We start from the raw sequence: 13,537 nt of genomic DNA on the forward strand, positions 1-13,537 counted from the left end.
GCCAGCATTCATAACATGTAGGCGAATCACATTCCCCCAGACATCCCTGGTTATATTTTTTATATTTCTTTTAAAACAAAGCGGAGTGTGTAGGACATCATCCGCGCACCGGACTGGAGTTGTGACAGGCAGCCTGGGCCACAGGCGGCTACGCTCTACCCCTTCTATTCATTCGGCTAGCTAATCTGAATCCTTCAATTCCATTTCGAGAGCGAGATCATCTGTGGTCGTAGCACTAGACATCTTCGCGGCATGTGAGTAAAACTAGCAGCAGTTCAGTGGACAGGAAGAATGAACGGTAACCGGCGCACGCGGATGACGTCATACACACTCCGCTTTGTTTTCAAAAAATATAATCGCGGATGTCTGGGGGACAGCGATTCGCCTACATGTTATGAATGCTGGCGTACCATAAAGAATATATTAAGAACACTTTAGTTTGTGCCTTCAACTTATTGTCCATAGAAAGACGTTACTTTGATATTAAAAAAAAAAACAGAATATCTTCAGAACGGCTTCAAATGACACAAAACTATTATGGGTGAGTAGAACATGATGTAATAAGGTAAAATCAAGGGCCCAATGTAAAAAAAACCAAAAAAAAAACGGTGTTCCCCTTTAGCGGAATGAGATAGAGAAAAAAACCCCAAAACAAAACAGAAATGATCCTGTCCTAGCTCTTTCTTAACCCTAGTTGATAAAAGCTGCGGCCATATTACAGAAGAAGATGACAAAATCAAACCCTTCTATCAATTTCTTGCTCAGTCCCTCACCTATGAGCAAGATACTTCAAGTTATCTGGTTTAAACACAGACTAAACCTAAAACAGATCACACAATCCATATTTTGGAGGTTAAATGGTTCAGCTCTACCTTGACAGGCCAGCAGTTTAAAAAAAAAAATAAAGATCCAATTAATTTAATTTCTTTGATGGGTGTATCAATAGTCAAAGAAAAAAAACTGCATATTGCAGTAAGCATTTGCTTATGAACATGTATGCAGAGGGTAATCTTATGAAAGCCAGCATTAGAACCGGTATTCATTCCTCAAGCTGGGAGGAAATCCAACAACAAAACACACCCACTTCATGAATAAACTTACATCCTTTTTTTTGTGGAAATAACTGAATCCTGTGGCTTGCTGCAGGAGTTTTAGAGATGTTGGTTTGTATACTAGCTGACACATAAACTATCTAATCCCACTGGGATGAAGAAACCACAAAACAAACCCTGAAGCAGCTGAGGTCATGGGTCAGGTGGCGTAGCTGTGGAGGACCCACTATTTGTGTGTAGATGTGTGTATGCCATCACTGTGGTTAAGCCAACTAACTCCCCACAGCTCCATGGCGATTACATGACACAGACACAGAGAGAGGCTGACTAAGATTTGCATTCATTTCCCCAGAGCAGCAACAACCCCTGATAAAATTCACTGCAGTTATGCCAACAACTTTCACTTATCTCACTGCCCTTGCACAGCGTCCATATGCATTTTACCATTTTAGGTTTCTAACAGCATCAAGTAGCAAACTCTACACTTTGTTTTAATTATTTTTGACTAAAGGGTTGACAAGTTGGGGGTTGTAGTTTTAAGTATGCTTTACATGTACCTTCAAATAATCTCCCTCTAGGTGTAAATCTCTCTAAAAATGTGAGGAAACGACTGAAGGCAATAGAGACCTGAACCACCTTCTAATTACAGCGGTGACGCAGGATGGAGAGAAGGGGAGAGAAATAGATAGAGGATTACGTGAAGCGTCCATTTGCTGGAAGAGGATCACAGTTCTTCGATGTGTGTGTGTTTGTAAAACGGTCTACCACGGCGCAGTGTCGCTGCAGCATTAATTCATTCAATCTTCTTATTTGTTGGTGTGAGAGAGAGTGTGGTAAAGGAAGACGGGAAAGAAAGGGCTGCGGGGTAATTACTGGCACTTCCTGCTGCTCTCTAATTGGCCATCTGCTTTGCCACTGGGAAGGCCCAAAGCCATCTTAGATTAGCGGGGAAGGATGGTGAGAATGCCACACATGCATATACACCCCTTTATCAGCCACACAAAGTTGACAGTTCAGCTGAAGGCTCAGTCAAGCTTGTTTTGGGTGAGTTTGATCCAAGCTGTTAGGATGAGGAAATAGTGTCAGAACAGCTGAGGAGAGTCAATACTGATAGTATGGCAGTAATTCAGGGACAAGGTTTGGCATTCTCACTAAAGATAGCTGTATAGGTCCTTATTTGCCTAAACACAAATGCTTGTATCTGCATTGGATTAGTGTGTACGACAAAAGAGGCATTTCTTGTCATTTCTCTGAGAAAAAAAACTAAAACAAACTTAAACTTAAAAAGAAAACAAATTAAGTGTCAAATATTAGAAACCTTCTATAGAGTCTGTGCATATTTGAAATCTGGATAAATTGCAATGAAGGATTAAAGCATGTAATGGCTCCACTAATAAGAAATGACCACTGATTTAAAGACATAAAACACAGTTGAGCTGGTGCATCTGCAATTTCTGTTTTGAGAGGGGAGGGAAAAAAGCATATACTGTTACCAATATTATCAAAATGTTACTACATTAGGTTTTAATAAACCTGAATTTGGCTTAAATGGCATAAAATTAAAAATTCATGATCTTCAACAAGTACTTCAATGTTATAATCTTCAATTAGAGTGTCAGAGCAGAGTTTCCGCTACATTTAACTGATCGCCACACCTTCAGAATGAATACAAACAAAGTGTTAAAACAATGTAAAGCATATGGTTTAGCATACTGTATGCCTATGCACTTATTTGGGGGGAATTGTAGCCTAATAGTTAGAGCATTGTACTTTGGTGCCAGAGGTTCTGAGTTCAACTCTCGCAGACTGCTGCTCTGCGTCCCTGAACAAGACCCTTAACCCCACACTACTTCCCATGCACTGCACAATGGCAGCCCACTGCTCCCCAAAGGGATGGGTTAAAGGCAGAGGTAAACGTTCAAACACTACTATTTTAATCATAAGAGTTTGAATTCAATTCAAGCATCATGAAATGTTAATATTGGGTGCATTTTGAAAAAACAACAGGGCCTCCTCCCATCTGTCTTGCGGTGAAGCTAGCTGGGGTATGAGTCAAACTGGTGGCTGGAGTGTGCTTTGCTGTTCTTGGTAGTAAAGAAAATAAAATAGAAATGACAGGCCAACTTAGTAACTTTGTCACAATATTTGAGAACATTTCAGACCCTTTTAGCAACTTTTATTTTTTTTTTTTAAATCAATTGCAGACAAATCTCTGTGCTTTTAGGAAGTTTAGTGACTTCACATGCAAGCAGCAATCGTTCTACTGCTCTGGTCTTGCGACAGCATATAGAGCTGCAGTGAGTCTCCCTAATTCCCTAAGCGCTGTCTCACAGGTAGGAGAAGGAATGTCATCTAGAAAGCCCTGCATGCAATCAGAGCAAAAAGAACAGAGAGGAAACCTGTTCTATGTTCCCACAGATAATGTATAATGCATGCATAAAGACGCCAATGATTCTGGATTACAAAACAGGATATAAATATAATCTAAATATATTTTTTTACTCAAGTTTCGTTTCCTCTCATATAGTTGCATTAAAATAATTACCTGTTTGAATGACTTCACGTCTTTCTGACTTCTTTTTGGTAAAATTATAGGAATGCTGTGGGGATTCAGTTAATATACTGAATTCATACATTACTACATGCAGTAAGGTTAATGTATTATAGTCATTATAGTTTTGATCCAGATACGCATGAACCCTCCTCCCCCATGTTAAGTCTCACTATCTCCGACTCAGCACAGTTGCAGCAGACAATGCAACAAGGCCTTAGCTGCCTGTGTCACTTCAACAACTACATTAGAGAATTCATTCTGCCTTTTAGTGCTGCCATGTAAAAGTAACTGATTTACTTGGGCCAGTTTAATGATTCTCATGATATAACCTTTATAACGCCTGCAGAAATTGCATTAGATGCACAAAGATGTAAAAAGTAAATCCATAACATGTAATTGCTTTTATTTAAAGAGAGAAGACCAGGTGGGCCGCTTTGCTCCTCTAGTCACCGCTTTCCCTGAAGCAATACAAATTTCACAAATTTATTATAATCATAATATCAGTGAATATTAATATAAAGACTGTTTAGAATTTGTGCTGCTCTAAATTTTAGAAATTCAGCACAATTTCCAGCAAAATCATGCCTAAAGAAAGAGTATGGATACTCTAAAAAAGTACCATGCAGTGTTCAGATACAAAGCTAATTTGACATGGTTTCAACACTAAATACAAGTGTTGTTTGCATATTTTTGCTATCATTAATTTTAGATTTCAAAATTATTTGCACATTAAAATAATAATACCCCCATCAACCTTAAAATGTTATCAAATAGTGTTATATTTAGGGTATTTTTTTTATACATAACTAATAAAATCAGTGATTCTGTTGAGAAATCAATCACACCCTCTCTTTAAGTTTCCTTGGCTTGTTCTTTAGTTCCCTTCCCCTCCCCCTTTCACAGATTACTGCAGTGTTTACTAGAGCTTTGAAAGACTTATCCACCAGGCCGCGTAGGAATAAATACAAAACAATAATAAAAATAAACACCACCCAAATTCTACAAGGTGGAGAACTTGGACTTTTGTTTAAGGTGCAGCACCCATCGCTAAAGCTGCCTATTCTTATTTTCCAAGTGCAAAGCAAACCTGTTCACACATCTCTTATTTGATTTCACTTTATCTCGCTTCTTTGGTGAGAGGTCTCACTAAATATGCAGGGCTAGGCTTTTACAATTCATCCTCTTCTCCAAGTAGACAGCCACAAACACACAGACACACCTCTGCCTCTGCAAAGAGCCCACAGCTTTCTGCTGAGCTCTTACTTTTCATGGCTGGGACATTAATACAAGAAGCTGCACTATGTGGACACTTGATGGTACGGATGAAACAATAATAGCATTACAAGCTCCCACCAAACAGACATGCTCTATTAGCATCACTCTGCTCTCTTCGTCTCCATGCGGACAAATACCATCACAGTCAACAAAAGGGCAAACAGGGAGGCGCCTATGGAGTCTTTGGGGTCTTAGTGCTTGATGAAGATGCATTGAACATAAGTGGATTAGCCTCAATACAAACCAATCCCCCTTGACAGAAAGACCAGAGACGAGCATTGAGAGAGAGGTGCGAAGCTAATGGAAGAAAGCAAGGTGGGTTTGAAAACTATGAAGAAATCTATGTTTTTAAATTAACAGATGTTAATATCTTACAGCTGAATTTTGGCCCTAAAGTCTGCCGCCTTTAAAGCAGGAGCCTGTGTCGATTAATTATACGACAAAGAAGCCACTACAGCAACTTATTTAATTATGGGTTTATAAAAAGCATCAATAAACCATTAGAAAGTTGCTGATAACACCAGTGAGACACAGCTTAATAAAAGATTTCCTCTGCTGTTTGAACTGTTGGATTTTTTTCCCTTTCTCATTCAATTGTACAGATTGCAGTAAATGCTGTTCAATTAAAGCTGTTTAAACGGATACTGCAATGCATGCAGAACCCATCATTTCATTATTCTATTAAAGCTGCATTACCTGGAAACCAATCAAATCAAGGTAAACTGGCTCAGATGTGTCTTAGTTCATCAGAATGTTAGTAAAAGTTTTACTTATTAAATTAATATAAAAAAATGAAAATATAAAGTAACTCTACGTTGTGATATACAGTGCTGAATAGATCTTTTTTTGTTACTTATGAGGATTTTTTTTTTCTTTTAGACCTAATGGTTATGTGAAATGTATATTTTTTAGAAAAGTTTGATTTTTCACAAAATATTTTAAAAACTGAATTTTTTTGTTATGCTTTAGAGAATAATAGAGAGGACTGCTTATTTGACGGCTGTCCAGCAAACTATAAATCCTTTTATTTAGAAATCGGGGTCCCCAGAGTCTGAACAAGGGAGGCACAGAATCCAGATTACTTTAGATCCGGGGTGAAGTTTCCACAGTCTGTGATTATTTGGGGAGTTGCGTAATCTGCTGCTGTTGGTCCTCACTTTATCGTTGTCAAGCCATCTACTAGCATATTTAAGAGCACTTCATGTTTCCCTCTGCACACAAGTTTTATTGAGATGCAGAGTTCATTTTCCAGCAGGACTTGGCACCTGTCCACAATACAAGCAGTAACCCCTGGTTTGATGACAATGGGATCTGGCTGCTCAGTGCAGACAACCTAAAGAATGCCATAAGAACAACCTGGCCTAGCTTAACATTTCACTAGAGCCACAGGCTCACATTTCCCATGACACTTAATATTGCAGCAGTAATTAATACCATTACAGTGTAGTCAATATGCTGAATGTATTTACTGAGCAATGCTTGGACTGATTTTAGGCTAGGTCAACATTTCATTTGTCAGTAGTCTTAGAGAATATATGCATTAATGGGAAACTGTTTTTTTCCCCATAGCAATAGAGGCCAAATCTATGAATATATCCCTCTTTGTGTAAGAGTTTCACTTTTTGAATCAAATAACTAAAACCTTGATAGGATTGTACAGCATTTATTTTCAGCGGTACAAACACTTGTGTTTCACTTTTAGTTATTTTTTTGATTGAGCAGAGAGTTGTTTAGCAAAACCAATTTCTCACACTTAAAGCTAACTAATCAAATCATGCATGCGCGTTATTTGTGTCTGCGTCGAGTGTGCGTGCCTGGGGATACCATACCTCTTGCAGAAAGCTTCTTAGTGTTGATAATTTTTGCAGCATACTCTTGTCCCGATGACTTCTTTACACACCTACGCACCACTGAAAAAGCTCCCCTAAGAACAAAGGGCACAAACAACCAAAGATTAGTTCCTTTTCACATGCGCTCCCTAGCACATTCACCAGTGTGACATTTGAAGCTGTGCTTTAGTCTAGTCAGAGTGGTTTGTTTGTAACTGTACTCATTACTATCAAGGCATCAGCTCAGATAATCAGCAGTAATATCACATCTGGTATTCTTTCATATAAATACAATTCAATAAACTTTGCAAAAGCAAACACCATGGCTATAGAAGAAAAAAAAAGTTATTAATTCACTGATATAAATATGCTAAAACACAAAAGCAAGAGTTTCGCTTTGACCTAGAGAAATGCCCTGCATGCATTTTGGGGAGAACATAATTACACAGCCTTCTGGAGCAGCCTGTGTATTCAGCAAATCCTCCAGCTTTCCCGTCATCTGAAGGCAACTTTTCACTATTCCTGATGACACGAAACCTGCTGCTACTTTCTGCTGCACTCTGTCCGTAGCTTCAATTATTTAAGAGCAAATGAAAGCTGACAGGTGACACAAGTACCAGCCAGTCCCTCGATGGTAATAAACTGTGTCAGAAGAAGAAATGGTATAATACATTAACATAAGAAACGCTGAGATGAGTCCAAAGCAGAATCAGAGGCCAGATCCACCTTGGACAGAATGTAGGTATGTATACTAGCTAGGCAACTGGTGCTATTGATTTATCTAAATTGCTGGGCATAGAGTGGGTATGGCAGCTGAAAATAAAGGGCAGTATATCTCTAGGAGCAGTGTCCTCGTCCTCCTCCTCCAGCTGCTGCTGACGGTAATTTCAGTAAAAATAAGGGCAGACACCTTACATTGGTAGTCGGATTTTCTTTGCATTGTTTGAGCAAAGAAGGAACAGCTACACGGTTAGAGGACTGAAGACCGGTCTTCCCTTATGCTTCGAACTTGTTTTGGATTTTGCACATCCACCAACAAAAATTACCAAAATACCACATTTCACCTCTAAGCAGCAATAAATAAATAAATCAATGAAAACAAATGGATGCTATATAAAAAATACACACACCAAGTCCATGCAACACTCTTCTGTTAGCCACACAAGCATCCTTTCAAATTAAAACCCAAACTCTGCACTTTCCAGTGGTATTAACATGGGCTTCTGACAGGTGCGGCGTGGGCAGCCACTCTATGCGGCTTCCTGTCTTGACGTTATTTTTATTAGCAGTAATTTTGGTGGTGTCTATGGTTAAAAGGAAAATAAAATATCAGTCACAAAATGTGTTTTTTTTTTTTTTTGTTTAACTTTTATTTATGTGAAGCGTAGGAAGAATTACTCTGTGGGGTTGGAAAAGGTTAGGATAAACAAGTTTTCCCTCTTTAAGCCTGATATTATTTATCAGTAATATTGGCAATAACTAATTCTTTTGGCATTTGTTATCATGAAAAATATTAGGAGCTACCTCTCTAAAAAGACAAAACTTATTTCTAAATAGCACAAAGATGTATTATACTATTTTCCAAACTAATATGCAATAAAATGTATTAGGTTTAGAGAATCTGTGGCTGTATTTACTGACCTAAGGTATTGAAGAGGACTTCTGCAAATTTTAGATGAGACCTGCCCTCTCCGCTTAAAAAAATGCACATGCACAACCCTGTGCCCGCTCCTGAGGGAGAACGCCTTTCAAACGTGTACAAGAGCATTCAGGACCCCATTTCTCCTCGTACATGCTCCGTGTATAAGTTGCTGTTTGCATCGCTCATACAAGCTTACTCTGCATAAGAGGATTTGCAATTTTTTCACTCAGACTCACCACCGGTAAGTGAAAATGGATCATCAAAATAAGGGGCTTATTTTAAGGATCCACTGAGAAAAAGAACATCCTCCACTGTACCTTTAAATATTAGTTTAATATAACTTATTAGCTTAACAACAATAAGTACTATTAGGTAGTAGGTTAAATTATTTTTTTTTTTTTACAAAATCAGATTTAGTCCAAAATGGAACTTGCAATTCAGACCTTAAAGTGCAAAAACCTAATAAAAATAAAACCAAAAACTAGGATCCAAAGTCTCCCAAATGAACCTTTAATATTAATAGTATTCCTTTTCAATTTTCACATCTTAACTGGTACTCTTGTGTCACAGGGTGTTAGGTTGCATGATTTTAATCATTATATATAGTTCATAAAGAAAAACAAAAAGGGAAGACTACATATGGCCTATTCTGACATGTTAAAGGCTGCACACCAAGCCACTCTTGCTGGGTTTGACCAAAAGGATGCCTCACTTACTAAATGTCACTAATCCAAGACAGGTTCAGCTAATCAGTGTAGCTGCATACATAAGCAGGACATGCAGTCGTTTATGGACGTCACTGAAAAACCATGGCAAAAGGAAAACAGGCAGAGTATTTCACTGGTCCAAACCTATCAGAAATTTTATTGAGAAATAAAAGGGAAAAACTGTTGCCATCACAAAAACCGGGGAGAGGCTATGCCATGCCATGGCTGATAGATTAGATTTGTAAATTATCTCCTATTTCATCAAACATCATTCCCAGAGACAATAATCTAATTAAACGTGATTTAACTAGTGTGAAATTTGACATATTTTGCACATATTTTTTGCACATTTGAAATTTCATTCACAGCCCAATTTCACAAGAAGGATGCCTTTTTTTAGTCAAAAATGTCTAATAAACGTACATAATAAATATGACACAGAGCCTTTATGATGCAGCAAGGGGTTCTTATGAAATTTGTGCTAAAATAAGTGTATTTTTTAAGGAAGTGCATACTATAGGCCTATATCAATACTTCTGTTATCAAAAGAAATCTTACATTAAAAAAAAAACAAAAAATATGTTTTGCCCCCCTCGCCTCATTTAGTTTTCATTTCACACTACATAAAGGTTTAAGAAATATTATGAATACGGCAATATACTTTTAGACAACAGTTCCTTTTGTGTACATTACTTGTGCAAAGACTGATGTAGATGAGATTAACTAAAGCAAAGATACAGAGATATAAATGAAATGAACATTTAAGCATCTGGTTCTGTACATTTTGACCCAATCTACAAAAGGGTGTGTTTTTTCCTGTGCTTTACTTACAAAAATTAATAAACCCTTTTTAACATCTCTAAAATCAATTCTTTGTGAAATATAACAAAATATTTATTTTTCACCAAATTATAATCAAACGAAACAATGTAACCGACTAAAACTTAATTTTGAATTTGCCGTTTTTCTCAAAAGAGCCCGTTTTTATTCCCCAAATCGAGTAAAATCGAGTTACATCTATCACACTTCTAACCAATCTCCAAATACAGAATGACAAAGGAAACTTGACTAAGGAAACTTGCAGTCTGAAGGACTATTATCTTCCATCCAATCAACTTCTTCTGACTGGAGGAAAAACAGTGGATAAAGCTATTTAGGGAGAGTTGGTGGCTAGTCGGTTCGGCTAACATGGCTGTATCGTCGTGCATTTCGGACCTTTGCAGGGAGGGCGCATTAAGTTTAGTTCCTTATGTTTTAGAAACATGTGTGTTTATTCTGCCGTTCCTTTGCTTCTAGATTAGCAAATCCTGGGTAGATAGTGACCAAATCTATGTCTGCAACCTGTGGGATTCTGAAAGTATGAAGTTGAATTTCTAAAGTTTGAAATGGTCTATGTTTTAGACCTTTATTTGGAAATAAGACAGGAAGCAGATCTTGGGTTGTTGTTGGGCTGATTGGGTCTGCTCACAAACTGCTCAGCTGGCTGGACAACAGCACTCGAAAACCAGACCACTAAAGAAGGTAGAGGGTCATAGAAAACTGACCAATGATTTCAAAGAACTCATGTAGTCTATTAGCACTACATTAAAGGGAGATTTTGCAGTGGGAAGGTGGATTGCATTTGATCCTTTCTAGTTCAAATCCACAGAAATCATCTTGATTGAATCTGAAGTAAATAATTCTTAAAGATTTCCCGAAAAACAAAATTTTTGATTTCCCACAAGATGCGAATATTGCAGCTTTGAGTATACAATGACAAAACACGAATCTTACATTTTATTGCCTATTTAGTAGTGGGGAGTGTCAGAAAAGGCTCATTCAAGTGATTTTACTCAAGAACAATGGGTACAACCATAGATCTGAGAACATCATAAGTGAGGTCTGAGGAATGTCTTTGAAAAGTGACAAACTAAAGCCTGCTTTATGCACAGAAACCAGGTTGACTGCCTTTCTGAGCAGTCAAACCCCCAACCCACCCCCCCCACCCCCCGGCACAGGGAGGGGAGAAAGGAGGCCTCTGATTGGTCAATTCTACATCCACTCTACACTATGCATATTTCCTGTTTGGTACCTAATGGCAGAAACTCTGGCTGTAGTGCCGTCCACAACGCCTGGCACACCTCGGGCAATATCCCAGACACCGTAAAGGATGATAGTTTGTAGCTCTGTGCGACAGTCTGTTGGTTGGTATCCGCAGCCAAAACACACTGTCACAGCCAGTCTTTCAGGGCATAAATCAAAATTTTATCCATCATACCTGCTAAAACAGACTACGACGCACTGCTGCAGGAGTATACACAGTCCTTAACTGTAAGTGTATTACCACCACATAAAGGTCTGGAGCGAGAAAGTTAGTGTTATACTTTTGCTAAAAAAATTAGGACCAAAACTTTGAGTGCGTTAAAACTGAATGTGAATTTAAAAAAACTGTGTTTTGGTAAATTGTGATATTAAAATGAAATTAATTTCCTAGCCCGAGATTGGTGTATAGGAATTGTTTGTGAGTTTTGGGAGGAGCATATACAAGATCCACAAATGCAACTTTTATTTTTATTACTGCCAAGTTTCTGCTCTAAGTATGAAGACATTTAGTTTATTGTTTGCTTTAAAAAAACTAACTACAAATTATTGCCATAGTTTTGGCTCACACCAACTAATCAGTGACTTTAAACACCTTTGATTAAGGCCAGAAGCTGTGAAACTGGTTTTCTTATCCAGCACTTAACAAACCCCACACCTTGTGGAAGATGTCGAATTTCAATTTCTATTGCTTGGAACAGGGATCCATCAACAAATTGGTCCTTAAAGATTAATAACAGGATGTCAACTTGATATTTAACAATAACAAACCCGACCTTTAAAAATGAGTCTACGAATAAATTACCTGACATTCATCCATCTATTATCATAAGGGCAGATAATTTTTTTAATGTATATATATATATATATATGAACACAAGAACACAAATTACTCAAGTAAATAAATTTTAACCTACAAAAATGAACTTTTTAATTTGAAATGTCTCAGTGCTCTTTTAGATGACTTTGCTAATGTTGGCTGCTTTGTTACAATCTATAACAATATTAACAATCTGCCTACATCATCATTTTTATTTGAGATTACATTTTTAGGTAATGTTATTCAGTTTAGCTTAAGTTTACAAATGTTTCTTTCATGTGGCTGTATTAAATATACAATTAATGCAAACCTATATCAAGCAAACATCTCTCATAAAAATATTTCAGTTACCGGTAATAATGCCAACTTTGCCAGCTCAGTTTTCTAATATTAGGTTATTAGAGGGATTACTTGATATTCAGATAATACAACAAAATAGCAGTAAATACAAGTTATCACTCGTAGTAAAATGCATGTATCCAGTATTTCTACTGATAAAAATGAGTAACGGTGTTAAGCACTATTCAGGGTAAGGTCTTTGTGACAAAGGTCGATAAAAACATTTAGCAGTGGCAATAAAATTCCAATTGGTGAAGTATTTGGGTCACATAATTGTGTGTAACAGTCATCACAATACCGAGAATACACACCCCTGCCTCCTACCCAGTAAAGGACGACAATAGCTGAGAAGCAGCTGTATGATAGATCCATGAGGAGAAAGCTTATATTGACAACACTGATGGTGGCATCAGTGAACTGACATCACACTGCACACACAACCCCCTAGCACAACTTCCTCCCTTACAGATTCAGGGGTACGCAGCCCAACTTTGCACAGTTACACAAATTATTCAAGAGGGGGGATAGATATCCAGAGGCCGGCCTAGTTAGCAGCAGGTACACGGAGCCCGCACGGAGCTGTCAGACCAGAGCCGTGGGCCGGTTAAATGTCAGAGGGCTGCGACTCCGGAGTCTCCCGGGGCCCCGCTGTCGGCTTCAACAGACCAGAAAATACCGGCTGGCGAACACGGAAGGGCAAACAGCTGTCACTGCAGCCAGACCCAATGTGTATTTACCACCTATTTTCAGGAGAAACAGTAACGGGCTAACTCGGCTAGTTTATCAATATCAGCCATTGTAGCTCGTCGGCTACTAACCGTTACTGCGGGAGATGCTAGTTCGATTAGCCGACAGCGCGCGACTGGCTACTTAAGCCCACAATAACGGCGCCAGTTCCACAAAAATAAACAAAACCAACTAAAAATGTGTTATTTATGCTACATACAAACTGCTACGCTTTTGCTACTTAGAAATAACGCTCAAGCAAGGCTGCTTTCAGTGGTGCTGCTGCGGGGGTGGGGGACAAAACGACAAGCCAAACACGATGCTGCTTACTTCCCGAGCTCCTCGTACAGCTGGTACTCATCGGTGAACCGGGTGGAAGTAGCGGTGGTCGCCATGGTTGGACCCGTGAGAAAGAGGGGTGGGGAGCCCGAGCCTTGGGCAGAGGGGAGGGGGGGGATTCGATAGCGGCTGGCTCTCGCACGGGGGAGGGGGGTCCGAGAGGAGGGTAGCCTAG

General features: G+C 38.6%; 1 protein-coding gene across 25 annotated transcripts in view; it reads right to left on the minus strand.

Moving 5' to 3' along the window:
- The window catches only part of LOC107089041 (calcium/calmodulin-dependent protein kinase type II subunit gamma), a 60,870-nt gene extending 47,333 nt beyond the window's left edge, over positions 1–13,537 (minus strand). For 8 of the 25 annotated variants that reach the window (XM_015381651.1, XM_015381624.1, XM_015381616.1 and 5 more), the window contains exons 1-2: positions 13,354–13,536; positions 6,711–6,805 (exon numbers count right to left, since the gene is read on the minus strand). In XM_015381651.1, the coding sequence (XP_015237137.1) occupies positions 6,711–6,805; positions 13,354–13,418 (160 nt within the window). In that variant the 5' untranslated portion in view covers positions 13,419–13,536. Of the gene's footprint in view, positions 1–6,710; positions 6,806–13,353 lie in introns of all 25 variants that reach the window. The other 17 variants (XM_015381675.1, XM_015381710.1, XM_015381761.1 and 14 more) reach the window with 4 other exon arrangements.

The sequence above is a fragment of the Cyprinodon variegatus genome, unplaced genomic scaffold (assembly GCF_000732505.1).
Source record: "Cyprinodon variegatus isolate N-32 unplaced genomic scaffold, C_variegatus-1.0 Scaffold12, whole genome shotgun sequence".
NCBI classification, from domain to species: domain Eukaryota; kingdom Metazoa; phylum Chordata; class Actinopteri; order Cyprinodontiformes; family Cyprinodontidae; genus Cyprinodon; species Cyprinodon variegatus.